Source organism: Cucumis sativus, chromosome 3 (assembly GCF_000004075.3).
Source record: "Cucumis sativus cultivar 9930 chromosome 3, Cucumber_9930_V3, whole genome shotgun sequence".
In the NCBI taxonomy this organism is placed as follows: Eukaryota; Viridiplantae; Streptophyta; class Magnoliopsida; order Cucurbitales; family Cucurbitaceae; genus Cucumis; species Cucumis sativus.
The window spans coordinates 34,173,892-34,191,732 of NC_026657.2; the positions used below are offsets into that span (position 1 = coordinate 34,173,892).

Sequence of the window (17,841 nt, forward strand, 5' to 3'; positions counted from 1 at the left end):
AATACGAAATAAAAATTAATTGAGAAAACATAGCATAGTTTTGTAGTCTATAAATTTGTATTTCACCTTTTATCATTTTCTTTCTTTCCTTAACACTATGTGGACATATTTTTCTTAAAAATAATATTATTTTTTAAAAAATTTATTTTATCGTGGTGGCTTCCACGTGGAAATCAAATTCAATCAAGTGGATGAGTCATCCATTTTGCGTTGACCAGTGTGGGCCACTGCAAGCAAATATTGGTTCGAAACTTTCTCTGGTGGATCGGTTCTTTCTTTTTCTTTTGAGTACGTGGACGGACTAGATCTCTCTCATCTAATGGACGATACTCTTTTTATGATTATAAATATTCACAATTCAATATAGATATATCACGATTAATACTATATACATATATAGATATATGTTCATTGTTCATGTTACTTCAATTATAGAATTTACTTAAGAATATGTAATTTTAAATTTAAGATTAATGAAGATTTAGAAAAACTATATGATAAAATTACTTTAAATATTTTCAGTTTTTTCATAATTGATAAAATTTGGAAGTTTTCTTTTATATATATATATGTATATTATAATTATTTTCATTTATTTTGTTATAAATAAAAAAGCATTATAAATTTATGTTATAAACAATATTTAGATTTAATATTGTACTAAATATTACTTTTCTCCCTCTTTTTCTCTACTATAAATACTAAAACCTCGTTTGACTTTTTTTTCTGCTTTTAAATTTCGTTTTTAAATTTTTGTTTATAAAAGACATATACCAACTTTTTTTTTTTTTTGAAAAATAAAATGTATTTTTTAAAACTTTTTTAATAATTAATTATAATGATAGCATGATAATGAATTAAAATTAAAGTTTTTGCAAAAATAGCAAAAAAAAAATAAAGTATGATAATAGAATTTATGACACGACATTTTTTATATTTGCAAATGTAGTAAATTTAAAAAGATGATCTTATAATAGTCATGACTATCATCTAATATCATTAATTTTGTCATATTCATATAAAAATTTGGTGTATATATATATAAATTTTCTATTAAATTTGTAGATGATATCATCCATTAATCCATCCACAATTTATAAAAATGAAAAAATTGAAAGAAAAAAAAGACATGACTTCGAATAGACAACTTACTTTAGACATTAACTTGAAATTAATTATAATCATTAATCTTTCTCCACTGCCCCCATTATTATTCATCTTTCTCAAACAAAAATGTCTCATCTTCGAGAAATTAAGGGATGATAAAATTTCAAGAGTACAGAGGACGTATGTCCATCCTCCAATAATAATTACCTACTTATAAAAAAAGTAAACACCTACAAGTTGTAAACACAATTTGCTTTTGATTGTAAAATCCATTTGTTGCAATAGGTCTTAGAAAACAAAATTGCCCATATGAACTTAACTTAGTATGTTCTTGTCCACATAAATTTATGATTTAAATCATCTTGTCCTTAAAATATTTTTTTAAAAAAATAATAAAAAATAGATGAAAATCATTTAAAAGGAATTATATATAGGAAAACAACACAAGGTTTAAACCTAAAATTACAACCTGAATCGTCATAATAGAATAGGCAAGATTTATTTAGTAATTTGACTTTCAAATTTATTCTATCTTTTAACATTTAAACTAGTTCAAGCAAACTTTGAAGCTTGTGTCAAATAAGTTTTTTTTTCTTTAATCTTTAATTTTTATTTGTAGTCTGATAGAGTTTGTATGTATCATAAAATTGAATAGGAGGATAGAGTTTTAAAAATGAGAAGAAATAAGTTATTTTTAATGGTGAAAACACATTTTATGTAGAAGTTAGTTTAGATCATTCAACCCATTAAAATCAAACTAATAAAAAAACGTGCTTTTAAAGTTATTAAGTCAAATCGAACACCAAATATTAAATAGGGGTTGAAAAATATGTGAGATGATCAATAATATCCTTCACTAACTAAAGTAATTAAGCGAGAGAATAACTAAACAAACAGAAAAAACAAATAACATAGAAAACTTTGTTAACCCAATTCAACAAATTTTCAATTCGACAAATTTGGACTACGGCTGGAGAGCTTCTCCATTCAAATAATAAATATTATTAAGATTTGTGTTTGAATCTACTTGAATATAAACTCAGGCTCCTCTTAATTCATTGACCGCAGTTCAACTATTTTAGTCTTCTTTCATATTTCTTATCTACAGGTGCCACTTGTAGACTTCAATAATACGAAGCCAATTCGACTACCTTCCCAAATAATAATTCTTCAATAGAGAATTTCTCCGAAATCAATTTTTCATCGATGTGCACATCGAACTAAGCCCATAACTTAGCTAGATCATGATAATAATTTCTTTATGCAAAGATATAGATAAAAGATTCATATTAGGAAGGAAAATGAAAGCGAGCCACAAGAAAAGGTAGGACCCGCCCGCTTCCTCCTGTTTAGCTCTCACCTATCTTCTCTCGACTTCTAAGTCTGATCAATTCTCAACTCATCTGGAGCTCGCAATCTTTTATCTTTAAATAATATCCCTATCTTTAAGTAATATCTTTTATTTTAAATAATCACATCAATAATAATAAAAAGAAACTTATAATTTCTTTTTGACAAAAATATCCAACCTGACTTTTTTAAAAAATATAACAAAACGCAAAAATATTTACACCATATAAAAAAAAATTGAAAACGAAAATAAAACCACAAGCTTAACAATGTTAAATAAAAAAATATCTTACAAATAATCAACCAACACGCACACGAAAAATTTGGTACATGATCGTCCATATATTGATACATGATATCTTTCAGATCTTGTACCAAGAAAAATAAGAAAAAAAAGAGAAATGACGTAGATGAAAGAAATTCTAGAAGAGGAAAGGAAGAAATCACAAATATGTAATAATACAAAGAAAGGATGAAAAAATCATACCAAAAATAAATAAATCACAACAAAGAATAAGAAAAAGAAGTAACGAATCGTCTTATGATATTCAATAGTAGCTTCTTTGAGTTTTTTTTTCCTTTTTTACGTAAATCATAAATATTTTTAAGTTTTATGTGATATTTACGTAAATTATCCTATTAAATATTCAAATCCTAAGTTCTTTTATACAATAAAATTTAGTTTGCATCTTGAAGGTCAACAAAAGTTATTAAAACAATATGTGAATATGATGAAGTCTATATGGTTTGATTTTAGTTTGATCCCTTGAAACTTATAGCTTTTAATTTCACTTTCAATTTTTCTTAAACCAATTAACTAAATATAGCCCTAGCCTAGTACAACTACTTGACAATAATAAATAAAGTATAATATATTATAAATACTAATAATAGATATTACATTTCCATGTACAATATAATAATAAAAAAAAAACATAGGGTTCTTTTCACTCACCTAGTCCATATGGTTCTTAGTGTCCATTGTAATATATCAAATAATTATCAATCTATTTGTTACCATCAATTAGTATTTATTTAATTCATCTCCAATTTGCTTTTTGGTCTATAAATAAAGATCTTTAGCAAACTTTTTAATCATGGTACTTGCTTCTTGGTCTATAAATATGGGTCTTTAACGTATTTTGTAAAAACACTCATCATTTGTAAAATTTCAAAGAAACGGGAGACTGTGAAAAATTCATGATAATCGATTTTTATGAATGTCTAAATAGTTTGGTCTTTGTTTTTTGTTTTTGACCTTTTTTCTTATATGTATTATATTTATTTTAATAATATAAACCATGTTTTTGTTGGGTCACATTTTCCCACCATAATATCTTTTATATGAACGAAACAAAGAATTAAATATGACAACATGAACGAAATTAATGGGTGCATTTGAAGCAAATTAAAATGAAAATAAAAATAGATAAATTTTATAATAATTACTTTCACACGTATAAATAAGGAGTGGACTATTTTTTAAAAATATTTTAGGTTTGTTTTTCATTTTCATCATTTTGAGTAATTTTTCTTTTTCGATCGTTATTTTTTTAAAATTATGATATTTGTTTTCAATCAATTATAGATCTTTGTTGGATATTGGTAAAAACCATCTTGATCCAAAGAATATTGAAAAAAGTAGTATCCAAATATAAATTTATTATGAAACTAACAAAAAAATAATAGTTTAGATTTAACCGATAATCTAAAGTATAAAAAATATTTTAAAAAATTGTTTAGATTGATTGTGTACCTAAATGATCGTGTAGCAAATATGACATACTATTAATCAGGTGTTGTATTTTTGTCTCTTTTTTAGTTTTTGAAACTGTTCTGTAAATATTTTATCGATTTATTATATATTTTTTTAAAAAAACTGTTTTATTTTTCTACCAAAAGTTAGTTTTGAAAAATAAAACTTGATTTTTTAAAAAGAAAAATGGAATATGTATCAAAACATTTTTCTGAAAACGGTAGAAATTAAACCACTTTGTGAGACGTTCATTTTTAGTCTTTAATTAAAAGTTTATTATCGTTTAGTTTTCCAATATCCCTAATTTTCTAATAAATATTTTAAAATTCACAGTCACACTCTAAAAATGAAAAAAAAAAAAAAAAAAACCACTTAGTTTTAACTTTTACAATTTAACTTGATCATCCAAAAATTATCATGAAACGAACCTGAGATGATGATGTCTTAATGATAACTTAAATTAACATTCGACCATTCAATGAGTAAAAAAAGAAAAAAGAAAAAGGTTCAAAAGTAAACTATTTTTCTTATGTAGAAATTATAAGCTCATCTACTTTCAACCCTCATATTTCAATTTTCAAATTTGTCCTTAATATATTAAAAGCTTTAATTTTACCTTATTTATTAATTTGTGTAGAGAAAAAAATTAAACTGTCCTTTACAACCTTCCTTCCAAATTTAAACCAACAAATTAATCCTACAAAATAACTCACTCTTTTGTATATTGTTATGAATAACACAAAAAAATAAAACTATTTATAAAATACAACAAAATTTTCAAATAATCAGCCTTTAATGAATAATTTTGCTATAGTTGATAAATAGTTTCAATACTTTACTATTTTTGAAAAAATTCTAGTAGGTGATTTTGTTATTATTAAAAATTCTATTTTGATTTTTCACCATTTTTATTATAATTTTCATATTTCTTGAATAAGTATTTAAATTATTATTAAATTCTCAATACAAATGGTTATCAAAGTCAACCTATATACACGTTTATGTACTTGGAGTGATAAATATACTTTTTTTAGTTTAAGAACGTGTGAAATTAGTCCCTATCCTTTTATTATCTCTTTGATAATTTTTTTACCATCTACGTAAGTTTATACAATCAATGAAAGAAAAGCCACAAAAGTACCCTAAATTTATATCAAGTAATCAATTCCAAAACGTGCATAGTTCCATTTTTAAATCCCACATTGTCGACTAATTATTATTTATTTATTTTGCAAAGATACCAGATATATATTACTAAAAGAAAGAGAAGAGCCTCAGAAGCTGAATTCATCAATCCACAGATAATTCATAAATAATCAAGACTAAAGTTGACTAAACACAAAATTTGAACACAAACAACTCAAGGGAAAAGTTCTCCAAGGAGAAGAGATTGTTCGAGTCCTTAGAAGAGAAACTCAAATTTAACTAAAAAAACAACGAATAAATATTTTGATTCGGAATATTCGAAGAGATAGATGTTATAAATGAGATGAAATATATATAGAGATATATAATAATAATGGTAAAGATGTTCCATTAGAATTTATATTTAGTGGTGGAACCAGGAAAGAAAAAAGAAAGTGAATTCCAAATCACTAAACCACTTCTCTTCTTTTGATATCATCTATCTATGAATTAAGCAAATAGCAAACCCATGAATTGTTTGTTTGGACATTTAAAAGGCTTTGTGTTTGTGTGCATGTGTCTTCTGTGTGTATGCGTGAGTTTCTTGTGTGTTTAAAACGATCCCAACTATTCTCCATCGCAAATCCACTCATTATCTTACCCTAATTATTCCATTTTCACCAACCATTTCTCACCTTCTTATGGGCTACTTTCTAAACTAAGGAGGGGTCTTCCTTTTTTCAAATTTATTCTATCCTGTGAAACTATTTTTAGTTCGAATATGTCTCTCGATAAATTATTCAATGTGATTGTATCTATTATCAATTATATAACAACACATGTATATTTAACTTTTGAATAGTTAAAAAATGAGTTATCTTTAAATATAACAAACTTATTAAAAATACTTATAAATATTGCTTTACTTTATATTTATAATAAGTTCTAATAAACTTGATAGACATCTATCATTTCATTTTAGTGATAAACTTTTCCTAAATGTTTATCTAGGTTTATCGTAATACCTCATAAAAGTAATTTTTTTTTATATTTATAAATATTTTTAAAACATATATCATTCAATCTTTAATTTTATATTCAACCACTCATTTATCTTTTCTAAAACCTTTTAAATTGGCTAATGAAATAGTACTTGTGAAGTTGAACATGATTTTATACTTTTATTTTATTTTTATTAGGTTTGTATCTTTCTTTTTTTTTTCTTTTACATGTTGAATAGGTCAAGTTTAAAAATAGGTAACTGACAAACTATTTAGAAAAAAGAAAACATCTAAAGACATAATTGAAAAAAAGATGATGGGAAATTGTGTATTGTTATTATTATTGGTTGCCCATATATATATTCCTGAATTTAGATTAAATTTGAAAGAGGGTGTGTGACAAAGCAAATGAAAGGAAGAACAAAACCATGTAAGAGACACACACGTGGCAGATGATGTGGCAGGTGGAGGTGAATCCTAGTAATCAAAGTTTAAACTGACGTATACATATGCATGTAAAAAACAAACTAAATGGAAAACAATTCTCTGTTCTAATCTCCTTTTTCTTTTTTTTCTTCCAAAAACAAATACTTTAAAAAACTAAACTCTTTTCTATTTTTATTATTATTTATAAAGAAAAAAAGGAAAAATTGGTGGATATATACGTTGGATTGATCGTAGTGTTTGTCTATAGATCACAGACAATTACAAAAATATCTCTTTTGTCTCTCTTTTCCACCGCCATTTTTCTTCTGCAATAACTTCATTTCAAGCTCATCCTCTCCTCTCCTCCCATGGCTGCTGGAGAAGAAAGCGGGTCCAGACCCAGACCCAGATCCAAACCATACTTGAGTAATTCCTGTATTCTTCTCATAGGTATTTCAAATATTATTTTCTTCTAACAACCTTCTTATTTTCTGTATTTGTATTCTGCGAACTTCTCTTCTTATTTCTTTAGTTCGTTATTTTTTTTCTTCTCATTTGCTTTATATTTTAATTTTAAAAAATGCAGAGAAAATTAGTTTTTAAAGTACTTTGCAAAAAAAAAGAGGAAAAAAAAATTATTTTTCAATTTATGGGATTGAGGGGGATCAAAATTTTGATTTTATAAATATAAAAGAAAAAAACATGTTTTGGTCAACTGAGTACAAAATTATTAATCTATATTTAATATTTTAACTTATTGTAAGTTAAAGTTATTATTTAACTAACATGTAGTTGTCATCAAAGACACTCGTTAATTATTATTAATGTAGTAAATAATAATCTTATATATATTTGATTATTTTAATGTAATAAATATTCTTTCGAATGCTTGGATTTTCAAATTATTATAATTATTTTGAGGAAGCTTTACATTATTAATTATATATATATATATATATATATATATATATATACAAGTATAGTAATTAATGGAAATATGCTTTTTTGGATTAAGGAGAAGCATGTGTTTGATGATTTTGGATTATTATTAACAGTGGTATCGGGGATGGAGAGGTTTGTATTCAAAGGAGTGGCGTCGAACTTGGTGACGTATTTAACGGACGTGATGAAGATGAGTAACTCATCGGCAGCGAAGACGGTGAGCAGTTGGTGCGGTTTCACTTCCATGTTACCGTTGGTGGTGGCGCCGCTGGCTGATTCTTATTGGGATCGTTATTCCACCATTTTAGGTTCTGCTTTTCTTTACGTTCTGGTAATTTACTTTTTCTCTCTTACTTATGCTTTTTTTTGGTAATTTTTCTTTTTCTTTTTTGGGTTTTGGATGATGACTCATTACTCATCATATATATATGCACCAAATGGACCATGACTCATTACCCCTATATATCATGTCTTAATCAATTGATTTGATTAATTTTTTAAGAGAGGTTACTTGTGACTCGGTTGGTTGAGGTGGAGCTTGGTTTGACCTTTTACATGCAAGTGAAAACTCGCACAATAAATATACTTACTTCGTTTAATAATGGTTGGATATATATGTATTATAGATTTTTTTTATTGAGATAATTAATTATGTGAGATTTTGGTTATATGTTCACCATCTCCACTTTTACGGGAATGGTTATGGTCGAAAAGTTGATCTAACATGCAAGAAGGAAGAACCTATTGCGTCGAGAGATGGTGTTATATAGTAGGAATTGGAGATCTATCTTTAGCACTAGAGAAGTATCATAACTATGTACCTCTCCCCAGTAAGATTGGAGGTCACGTCTCTTTTTATATCCTTATGTTATTACTTCATTAGTGGAAAGTAAGGAAATTAGGAGAGGTATATGCTCGAGCTCAACTATAATATAGACACTACAAGCTAAGAAATTAAGTTCTTAGTGACGTAGAAAAATCGTTGATGAAACCAATCAGTAAACATGAAGTGAAGCGTATTGGTAAACTATTTAAGGATGTTTGTCCATCAACTTTATAAGTTGATATTAAACAAATGAACTTTAATAGCTAAGTTTACACATTATCAAGGATAACCTCTTTTTCTTTGTTTTATTAAACTTTCTAGCCATCTTATTATTTTATCCTCTAAACACAAAATTTTGAACTTTAATAAACTCTAGACTTCGTAAGTACTCAACCTCAAGGAAACAATTAATCCTCCATTTTTAAAAGACGTATTTAGGTGGGGTTGACATGGAATATATTTTGAAAACTTTTACGTGGAGGTATTGTTTATGTTTCCTTTAACTATTATTATTATAAGTGGCACCACATGATTATTGACCTCGAATTGGAGTGAGTGATTTGAACTCTTATTTGAAAAATATTTAAAGAAAATTAATGTGTTTTTAGCTCTAGCCACCATAGATAGGTAGAGAAAATTAATACATCTCGAAAGTCATGTGATAAACAGATTCATATTATCATTGTGTTTTAGTTAAAAATCACTTTCGACCTCTAAAAACTAAAACACTCTTTAGACCTCTAGAAATGTCAAAATTTTATAGGATTAGTAACATGTTTTCTCTTTAAATTTGTATTAATTTGAACATTAATAATATTAAGTATTTTTAATTTTGTACTAATTTTAGTCTCAATTGTGATTTTCTTTTTTTTGTCAATTTTGATTATGCAATAATTTGGTTTTAATTAGTTAGATTGGTTAAAAAAATTCTATTAAATCTTAATAGTAGTATTAAGAACTAAATTGATGTTTCTAGATTGGAACAAATTTAGAAATATGAAGTCGATCTAGATTTTTAGTGTACTTTCAAACTTTAACCTTCTTTATGTAATTGTAATTTCTTTTAAAAGAGAAAACTTATCCCCTTGAATAGTTTTCTAGGTGGAAAAAATTGTAAGAAAAAGAAAAACTAGAACACACAAAATTTTGTCTCTTCTAGTGAATTTTAATTCCTGTCTATAGTGCTTTTCTTTTCTTTCTAAAAACCCACACCACCTTAATTTTTTTAAATCTTGAGCCTTTTCAATTTTGTCTTTAGTTTTTTCACTTTAGAAATATTGAAGTTTATTTATTTTAAATTTTTCTAAATACAGATTATATATATATATATATATATATATATTGAGATTCCACTTTGGATATTATTATTGTGATGAGTGTAAGGAAAGGGAGGTGCAATCTTTAGGCAAAAGTGAATCGATGATTTGGTTCAATTATATATCAACTTTCTCTCCTTTTACAAAAAAAAAAAGACCTATTCCTTTTTCTTCCTTTTTCCTACTTTTATTTTTACCCATAACTTAATAATTCTCAATTGGACACCCTTTTTATGTCATCAAAATTAAAGTATAATATGTTACGACACAATTTGCCATATATGTTATCGAGTCGGTTGATTGAAACGGGCCAAATTCGCTCGATCAGAGGAGGCATGGATTAGTTGGAGGGATTATTTGTTTTAATAAAAATAGAATACATAACGTTGAATTACCCAAAAATAATTTTTTTTTAGAAATAAAAACTTTTTAAGAATAAAACAAATTGATCAATTGATGAATGATTTGGTTGTCAACATTGAGGCCAATTTGAACATTGTTCAATGCAAATAAGTTTGGTCGAAAAATCAACTTGGACTTTTTTTAACAATTGAGGTCAATTTGAACATTGTTCAATCCAAATAAGTTTGAATGAAAAATCAACTTGCTTGGGTCGCAAATAACCTCTCATAATAAATTTGACATTGAAAACAATATGAAACTTAACACAAGTATATCCTTAGCCCCAAGAGGAAAAACACAACCAAGAGAAACGATATAAAAAAATAAAAGGGTACGATGAGGGGAATTTGAACGTTTGGTTTGATTACTGATATCATAACCAAACTAGCAAGGTCGAACTTGAATATCATGTCATGCAATATGTCAAGTATGGATAACCTATATTTTTGGATGGTTATGGTTTGTTCCGATCTTTTTGAAAAACACAAAGATGACCAAGTTAGAGTTCACTAATAATGTGACACATTATCTTCGAGTGTTGGTTTGTGTACCACTAATGAAGGTTTAGAATGATGAGTGTGATTGTGAGAACAAGGAGAACTGTGAGTGAGAGAGTGAGGAAGAGTGCTAGTGTAAGACGAGTTTGTATAAATAGCTTTATAATCTCACGTTCTCTTAAGATCACATGGGGTACTATTGATAATTAATAGATACACTTGTTGTGTTTTGATCAATGACAGAGGATCATTCTCATTACTTTTAAATTTTCACAAATTTTAAATTTGGGATGAAAGCAACGTTATGGTCATGAATTAAGGTCATGTATACCAAAAGAGAAAACCTCCATCTCTCGAATGAAAAAACAGCATTACTACAAGTGCTAGCATGAAATATGAAAAAAAAAAAAACAAAACAAAACAAAGAAGACATTAGGAGAGAAATGAATATTGTCCAAAATCATATTAAAGTGACAGTACCAAAAGGGAACTAAAGAAGAAGATCCATGGAGCAAACGATGATGGAGAGAAAAGAGAGAAAAATCGGAGATAAAAAGATCGACAAAGAAAAAGTAGAAATCGGAAAGAGGGATGAAAAAAGAAGGAAAAAGAGAAGTTAAGATTAATTTTGTTAGAATAATGATCCGTCTAACATTTAACCTATGTGTTAGGATGCTCCCAAATAGGTACCATCAAGGGAGCACCAAGTTTTTCTCATTTTGTAGATTTGATAGATCATAATGTAAGCAAGAAGATGAAATTCTTAAGTTCTAGAAGTTGGACAAATGAGCTTTTGGAATTGAGGCCCTCATAAAAATTACCTTAAAACGAAATTTCAGCGTTAACTTAATTATGCCTAAATATAAAAACCGCCAATGAACTAAAAGAAATTATTCAATCCACCCTAAACAACCTCTCCATCTTACTCCACTAAATTATTTCTTTTTCCACACATCTTGCTAGTTATAAAACTTACATATATCTTTGAATCAGGGTCTAGTTGCTTTAACATCAACAACATTAGCAAGAACATGGTCACCAACAAACACAGCCTCATCGTTCCTGTTCTCGTCTCTCTACCTCATCTCCCTTGGTCAGGGTGGCTACAACCCTTCTCTCCAAGCCTTTGGTGCTGATCAGCTCGACCACGATGATGCTGAACTCCCAACCATCAATGCAAAAACCCCGTCCGATGAGAAACCAAAGAAGAAAAGCTTGTTTTTTCAATGGTGGTACTTTGGAGTATGTAGTGGCAGCCTTCTTGGTGTGACGATCATGTCTTATATTCAAGATAACTTTGGTTGGGTGCTTGGATTTGCCATTCCTATGTGTGCTATGGTTTCTTCAGTTGCTCTGTTTAGCTGTGGGACTAAAATCTATCGCTATAAAAGAGATGTTGAAGAAGATGAAGTTGAGAAGAGAAGGTTTGTGAAGGTTATGGAGATTTTTAAAGCTACTGCTTCTAGGCTCATGTGTTGGAGAAGTGTTGTTACTACTACGTTGTCCATTCACAAATCTGAGGATGATGTTGAGTTAGAGTAAGAACCAAATCACTTTGATCCAAATCCAAGTTTGTTTTATAATCACTTCATTTTTTTACAAAACAAAACTTGTAAAGATTTCTTTTCTTTTTTTGTTATATATCTATCTTTTATTGTGTTTGTAAAATTTAAGCCAAGTTTAGTAATGATTTTCTGTTTTAGTTTGTATGCTTTTGAAAATTATGTTCACTTTCTCCTAAATTTTATACTTTTCACATTTTTTATAATTAAACTTATTTTCTTTCAATATTTTACCATTTAATTTTCTCAAACAAGTTTTTAGAAACTTACTCTTTCTAGTTTTTAAATTTTGGCTTGATTCTTTAAATTATGGTTTATAAAAATAGATAACAAATCAATGAGTCTATAGGCTTATTTTAGCCTTTTCAAAAACTAAAGTTCAAAATTGTATAGTTACTAAATGAGACACCCTTAATCATAAGCTTGATTTGTAAAAACTAGAAACTATATGGTGGTTGAATGGATTTTAGAAAAATAGTAAAAAAAAGAAAAGAAGAAGAAGAAGAAGCTCTTTTTTGTTTTAGCGTTTGAGCTGACTATATATTGTGATTTGCAGGCTGCAAGAGACCAAGCCATTGTGCCATGAAAACTCAGGAGCAATAATGAAAGCTATGGTTAACAAAAACAACACCACAATAATTCCAAGAGAAAGAGTGTGTGTACCACACAAGGTAAAATTGGTTCTACGGCTCTTACCAATTTGGACAATGCTTCTAATGTTCGCTGTAATATTCCAACAACCAGCTACCTTCTTCACCAAGCAAGGCATGACAATGGAGCGAACCATCGGCGCTGACTTCAAAATCCCACCTGCCACCCTGCAGAGCGCCATCACCATCTCCATAATCCTCCTCATGCCTTTATACGACAAAGTTCTAATCCCCATCACCCGCCTCTTCACTGGTACCAAGAAGGGCATCACTGTTATGCAGAGGATGGGCATTGGAATGTTCCTCTCCACCATTGCCATGATCCTTGCTGCCCTTATCGAAGCCAAGAGGTTAACGATGACAAAAAATGCATCGTCACTTAGTATCTTATGGCTTCTGCCTCAGTATATAATATTAGGGATTTCAGACATTTTCACAGTGGTGGGGATGCAAGAGTTCTTCTACTCAGAGGTTCCAGTGAGTATGAGAACGACAGGGTTTGCATTGTACAATAGCGTGTTTGGGGTTGGGAGCTTTTGCAGTGCGATAATGATATCGGTTGTGGAGTTGTTGACGAGTGTGGAGGGGAAGCCGAATTGGTTTTCAGACAACATGAAGGAAGCTAGGTTGGACAAGTATTATTGGTTGTTGGCATTTTGCAGTGGGTTGAGCTTTGTATTGTATGTGATTTGGTGTAAATGTTTCAGAACAAGTAGGATCGATGAAGAAGAAACAGAGTATTGAATTTTGAATCAAACTTTGTGTAGTTTGATGGATTTTGTAAATATTTTAGTGAAATTATCAAGGATGGAATTGTGGAATGAGATAGTAATGGGTCCTTTTCTTTTCCACTCTTTGTCAAAAGAGATAAAGAGAAGAAAGATTAGAGCTGCATACTTGGCTTTAATGTAGTCCTATTTTGATAAAAGTAAATAAAATTAGTGAAAATAGTTAGGGATTCTTGTTTAAATAAAAGATTTTCTACCCTTTTGAGCTACGCATGCTTGGATTAAGTTGGGTTTGAAAGATTATTCTGCTTTTGTTTTTATCATTTATTTGTTTTGGTGAATACAATAGAGGCTTAGCATAAGGTAAGAACTACATAATGATAGAAATTATCTTGCCTTGCTAAGCTCCAAAATGTACCCAAATTTTAATTTCTTCTCCAACTTTTAGTTATGTTTCTAGTTAGGCCTTGTGAACATGGTTACCAATCATTGATTAACAAAAAAGTTGATGCTACAACCAACAACCATGGCAATAAATCTAACAATATGGATCTAACACATATCCTTGACTAATAGGTTAGAGATTCATATTTTTTGTTCGTATGTCCCCAAAGGGACGAGGTTCGTATCTTTTGTTAAACACTAAAAATTATAAACATAAACAAAAAGGTTCAGTGTGTCATTATCGGGGTGTTTCCTACACAGTTTTGTGTTACTAGTTTTCACTTTGTAAGATAGCAGTTAGTTCCTTGTTTTTGTCCAAACTCTCCCCTTTCAGGAGAAAAATAGTTGCTTCAGATCAAATAATGTCATGCCATTGATTTTCTAGGGATACAAATAACCTAGTTTTGATTTTGCTCACATTATCCACCAAGTTTCATGCAAATAAAAAGATGTTGTGATGTTCAAGCTTTTCCTCTTCTTAAAAATCAGGATGGTGTTTATACTTTCTATCTCCAACAATGCATACTCCGAATCCCATCGTATTGTATACTCGTTTTCTTTTCTTTTTTATCCAATTCCCGGTAGCCATACTATAGGTTTTCTGATTTCTTGAATCACTAAGATGAGTAATCGAACTCAAACCAACCATGATCTAAAACTCGATTAGCAGATATTAGATTTCACCAAAAAGGAAAAATGCCAACTTTGCTGTTCCTCCCCATACTTTAATGCAGAGGGTAGAGTCTTCAAGATAAATCCCCTATTATCTTTTCTCCAAACATCTCTACTCCGAAATCAAAATCCAACACAAACTACTCTATTTAAATATATCGTGCTGTCTAGATCTTGAGAACTGGAAATTTGAGGGAGTCTTCCCAACATTTCAAAAGACAGAAAAGCTTTAGTTGCACAGCCATTCGTGCTATTGATCTTATCGTACCTATTAAAGGATACTAAAAGAGTCCAATATTTATACAAGTCTCCTTAGAACTCAAGAACACAGTTCTACAACATATAGAACAGATCCTGTTCAAGTGAGGCAGTAATATCTATCTAAGTCATTTCTCCAAGTCCCACATTTTGTAGTCTTGGCTCATAATGCACTTTTTCTTGGAAATAAAAGAAATAGACAGATCAACAGAATGACCTAACCTAGTTCTAAAGATTAAAAGAAACCAATGTTTTGTAACACTAAGAGGCCATTTGGACCACCGACTTTTTAATTTTGTGTAAACAACTCAACTTTTATAATAGCACATTTATTGAGTATCTCCATCTTTCCATTTTTAATACCTTTCACATCTACCAAGGAGCTTCATCTTTCTTTCAATGTCTACATTTTACGTTTACCAAGTAGCTTTCACTTACTTTCTTACTTTTCACAATTATCAAAAGATTTGATCTAACCAGGTATAACTTTTATACCCCAAATAGGAACTTGCTAACTTCAGCATGTTAACCCAGATTTATTAATTCTACTTAATGGGCCAAAGTTGGCAACTTGAGCCATTTTTTCTTTTTTACCTGAAGAGGCCCAATGGTGTTAGACAAAAGTCCCAATTTTAATAATTAAGAAAGAACAATGAAAGCACGAAACTATATCAACTGATGTATTCTAGTCTTCAGTGGTAGAAGTTTTGAAGGACTGCAATGCATGATAAATTAACATTACATGAAAGAACTTTTGTACTCTTAAATCTTCTAACTATACAAGAGGCATGAATACTCCAAGCAGCAATCCCATGGAGTACAAGTTTCATCTAGAACTAGAAGAGATGTAAGCCTCTATATGATCCAAAACGAGGCATAAGTTCTAGGCTAAACGTTTAACCGGCCCAAGCCTCCAAACCTTTTCAAAACATTCAAAGGAACAAGAAATAACACAAGGCTTTACTTCCAGTATATACTTAAAACTAAACAAATGAACAATATTACACTAAACAAAACTCAATAGGATCAGCAAAACTTCTTTCTATTTCTTGGTCAATATGAAACAAAAACCAAATCAGTACCACTGAGAGGGCATATCAATCATTTGATACAAGTTAATCACAACATCTGCAGTCTAAACTAACCATACTCAAACAATTATAAACGTAAATTTACATTCCCCACTTCGATTTCCGATGGATTTACCTCATTGATGAGCATCATGACCATTCACACCCACATCGATCACCGCTTGCTTTGTCTTCCCCAAGTTGCTCTCTTCACCAAGATCATCGTCAGAATCCAAAGTGAATTGACCCTGAAACCCAAATGGCTGCATCTCCGCCCCAATCGGGCGGTAATGCAAAAAATCACCGGCGCCTCCATTTCTGTGAATAATGATTGAATATACACCAATCACCAAAACTACTAGAAGAGCAAGATGGCAATTGAACTGAAGCGTAGCAATGGCTCTGGCTCTGTGATATTCAGGGTGCCCCTTGCATTTTATAGTGTAATTTCCTCTGCTCTTTTCGTGCAAAGAGCATCCATCAGTTATCAAATTGGTGCAAAAAGACAACCCCATTTGTAAAAACCAAGTCCCCTGCAGAATCAACCCAACCCCACGGACAATTTTGGGAGAACTCAATTTGGGGGATTTCAATTCGAACATTGTAGAGATAACACAAATCGTTATGGGAACAAGCAAGAGATCAAAATACCGATTCTCAATTCCACTGGTGTCTTTCCTCTGCAGGTAGAACAACAAAAACTCTTCCACAAAAGCGAATAGCGCAATTAAACTAAGGATTGTGGAGGGAAGATGAAGTGAATCCTTGAGATTGACCAAAAGACCGAGTATGGAATAGAGCAAGAATAGAGAAGCAATGGCCAGAACTGGCAACTGGAGGGTGGAACCGACTCGGTCGCTGGAATTGAGAGCATCAAGAAATGAAACGAGGGAGTTTAAGATGACGAGAAATGAGAGAAGAAAGGCGAAGATGAAGGAGAGAGAGGATGAAGAAGAGGCGATTTTGGCGGTTGAGAGTGGAGATTGAGATGAGGTTTGGAGGGTGTTGAGAGAAGAGGAAGATGCATCTGGATTTGAATTGGCAATGGAATTCAAGGACGAGAGTGCCTCCCAGGAGCCGATGAGAAGAAAACCACCGCCGGCGACGGACAGGGTGAAGAACCCCATAGTTGGATCTATCGGCGGTTGTTTGTTTTGCAGTTGATATGAATTCGTTGAGAAGTGGAGAGCTCTTCGTTCTTTCTTTCCGATCGGTTTAAGCTTTGACTTCTTTTCTTATCATTTTTTTAAAGTTGTAACAAAACTCACCAGAAAATACAATCAAAAAAATAATAAATTTTTCTAGAAAGAGAATCCTCTGAATATAACTAGTAATTAAATATATTACACATTTTAAATTTATTATATTTACAATTTACCACTCTATATTTCCTGTTAATTTTAAGTAAATTCTTATCATACTTCTCCTTACTACTTTTCATCTTCAAGTTCATCACTAATCATTCATTTTATTTACTTCCATCTTTTTGTACGATTGTATTGTCGTGATTCTCTATTGTCGACACTTTTTTGTATTGCAATGTTTATTGTTATGTTTTTAAGTTTGATAAATATTGATAGTTTACTGAATTCTCCACATTTACGATATGACTTTTCGTCAAATCTCTGCAACAAATTTAAAAATTGTAAAGTATGATATTGAGATTCATTTTATGATCAACGATATAGATGAAATTACATTGTCAACAC

The 17,841-nt window shown here is 29.9% G+C and overlaps 2 protein-coding genes across 2 annotated transcripts; one reads left to right on the forward strand and one right to left on the reverse strand.

The window, feature by feature from the left end:
- The first annotated feature begins 6,995 nt into the window (after nt 1–6,995).
- On the forward strand, nt 6,996–13,930 carry LOC101207604 (protein NRT1/ PTR FAMILY 5.8). The gene is made up of 4 exons (XM_004147433.3): nt 6,996–7,215; nt 7,821–8,038; nt 11,742–12,286; nt 12,867–13,930. Exons 1-4 carry the CDS (start codon nt 7,134–7,136, stop codon nt 13,702–13,704), a joined length of 1,683 nt encoding a protein of 560 aa, XP_004147481.1. The 5' UTR covers nt 6,996–7,133; the 3' UTR covers nt 13,705–13,930.
- A 2,139-nt stretch (nt 13,931–16,069) lies between these two features.
- LOC101220065 lies at nt 16,070–17,382 on the reverse strand. The gene has a single exon (XM_004147400.3). It carries the CDS (start codon nt 17,257–17,259, stop codon nt 16,270–16,272), a length of 990 nt encoding a protein of 329 aa, XP_004147448.1. The 5' UTR covers nt 17,260–17,382; the 3' UTR covers nt 16,070–16,269.
- Between the last annotated feature and the right edge of the window lie 459 nt (nt 17,383–17,841).

What these genes read in the sequence shown, in the direction of transcription:
- LOC101207604 (XM_004147433.3), top strand. Translation starts at nt 7,134, where the DNA reads ATGGCTGCTGGAGAAGAAAGCGGGTCCAGACCCAGACCCAGATCCAAA. An exon ending in TTCCTGTATTCTTCTCATAG is followed by an intron (nt 7,216 to 7,820) that starts GTATTTCAAATA and finishes TATTATTAACAG; the next exon opens with TGGTATCGGGGATGGAGAGG. An exon ending in CTGCTTTTCTTTACGTTCTG is followed by an intron (nt 8,039 to 11,741) that starts GTAATTTACTTT and finishes TCTTTGAATCAG; the next exon opens with GGTCTAGTTGCTTTAACATC.
- LOC101220065 (XM_004147400.3), bottom strand. Translation starts at nt 17,259, where the DNA reads ATGGGGTTCTTCACCCTGTCCGTCGCCGGCGGTGGTTTTCTTCTCATC.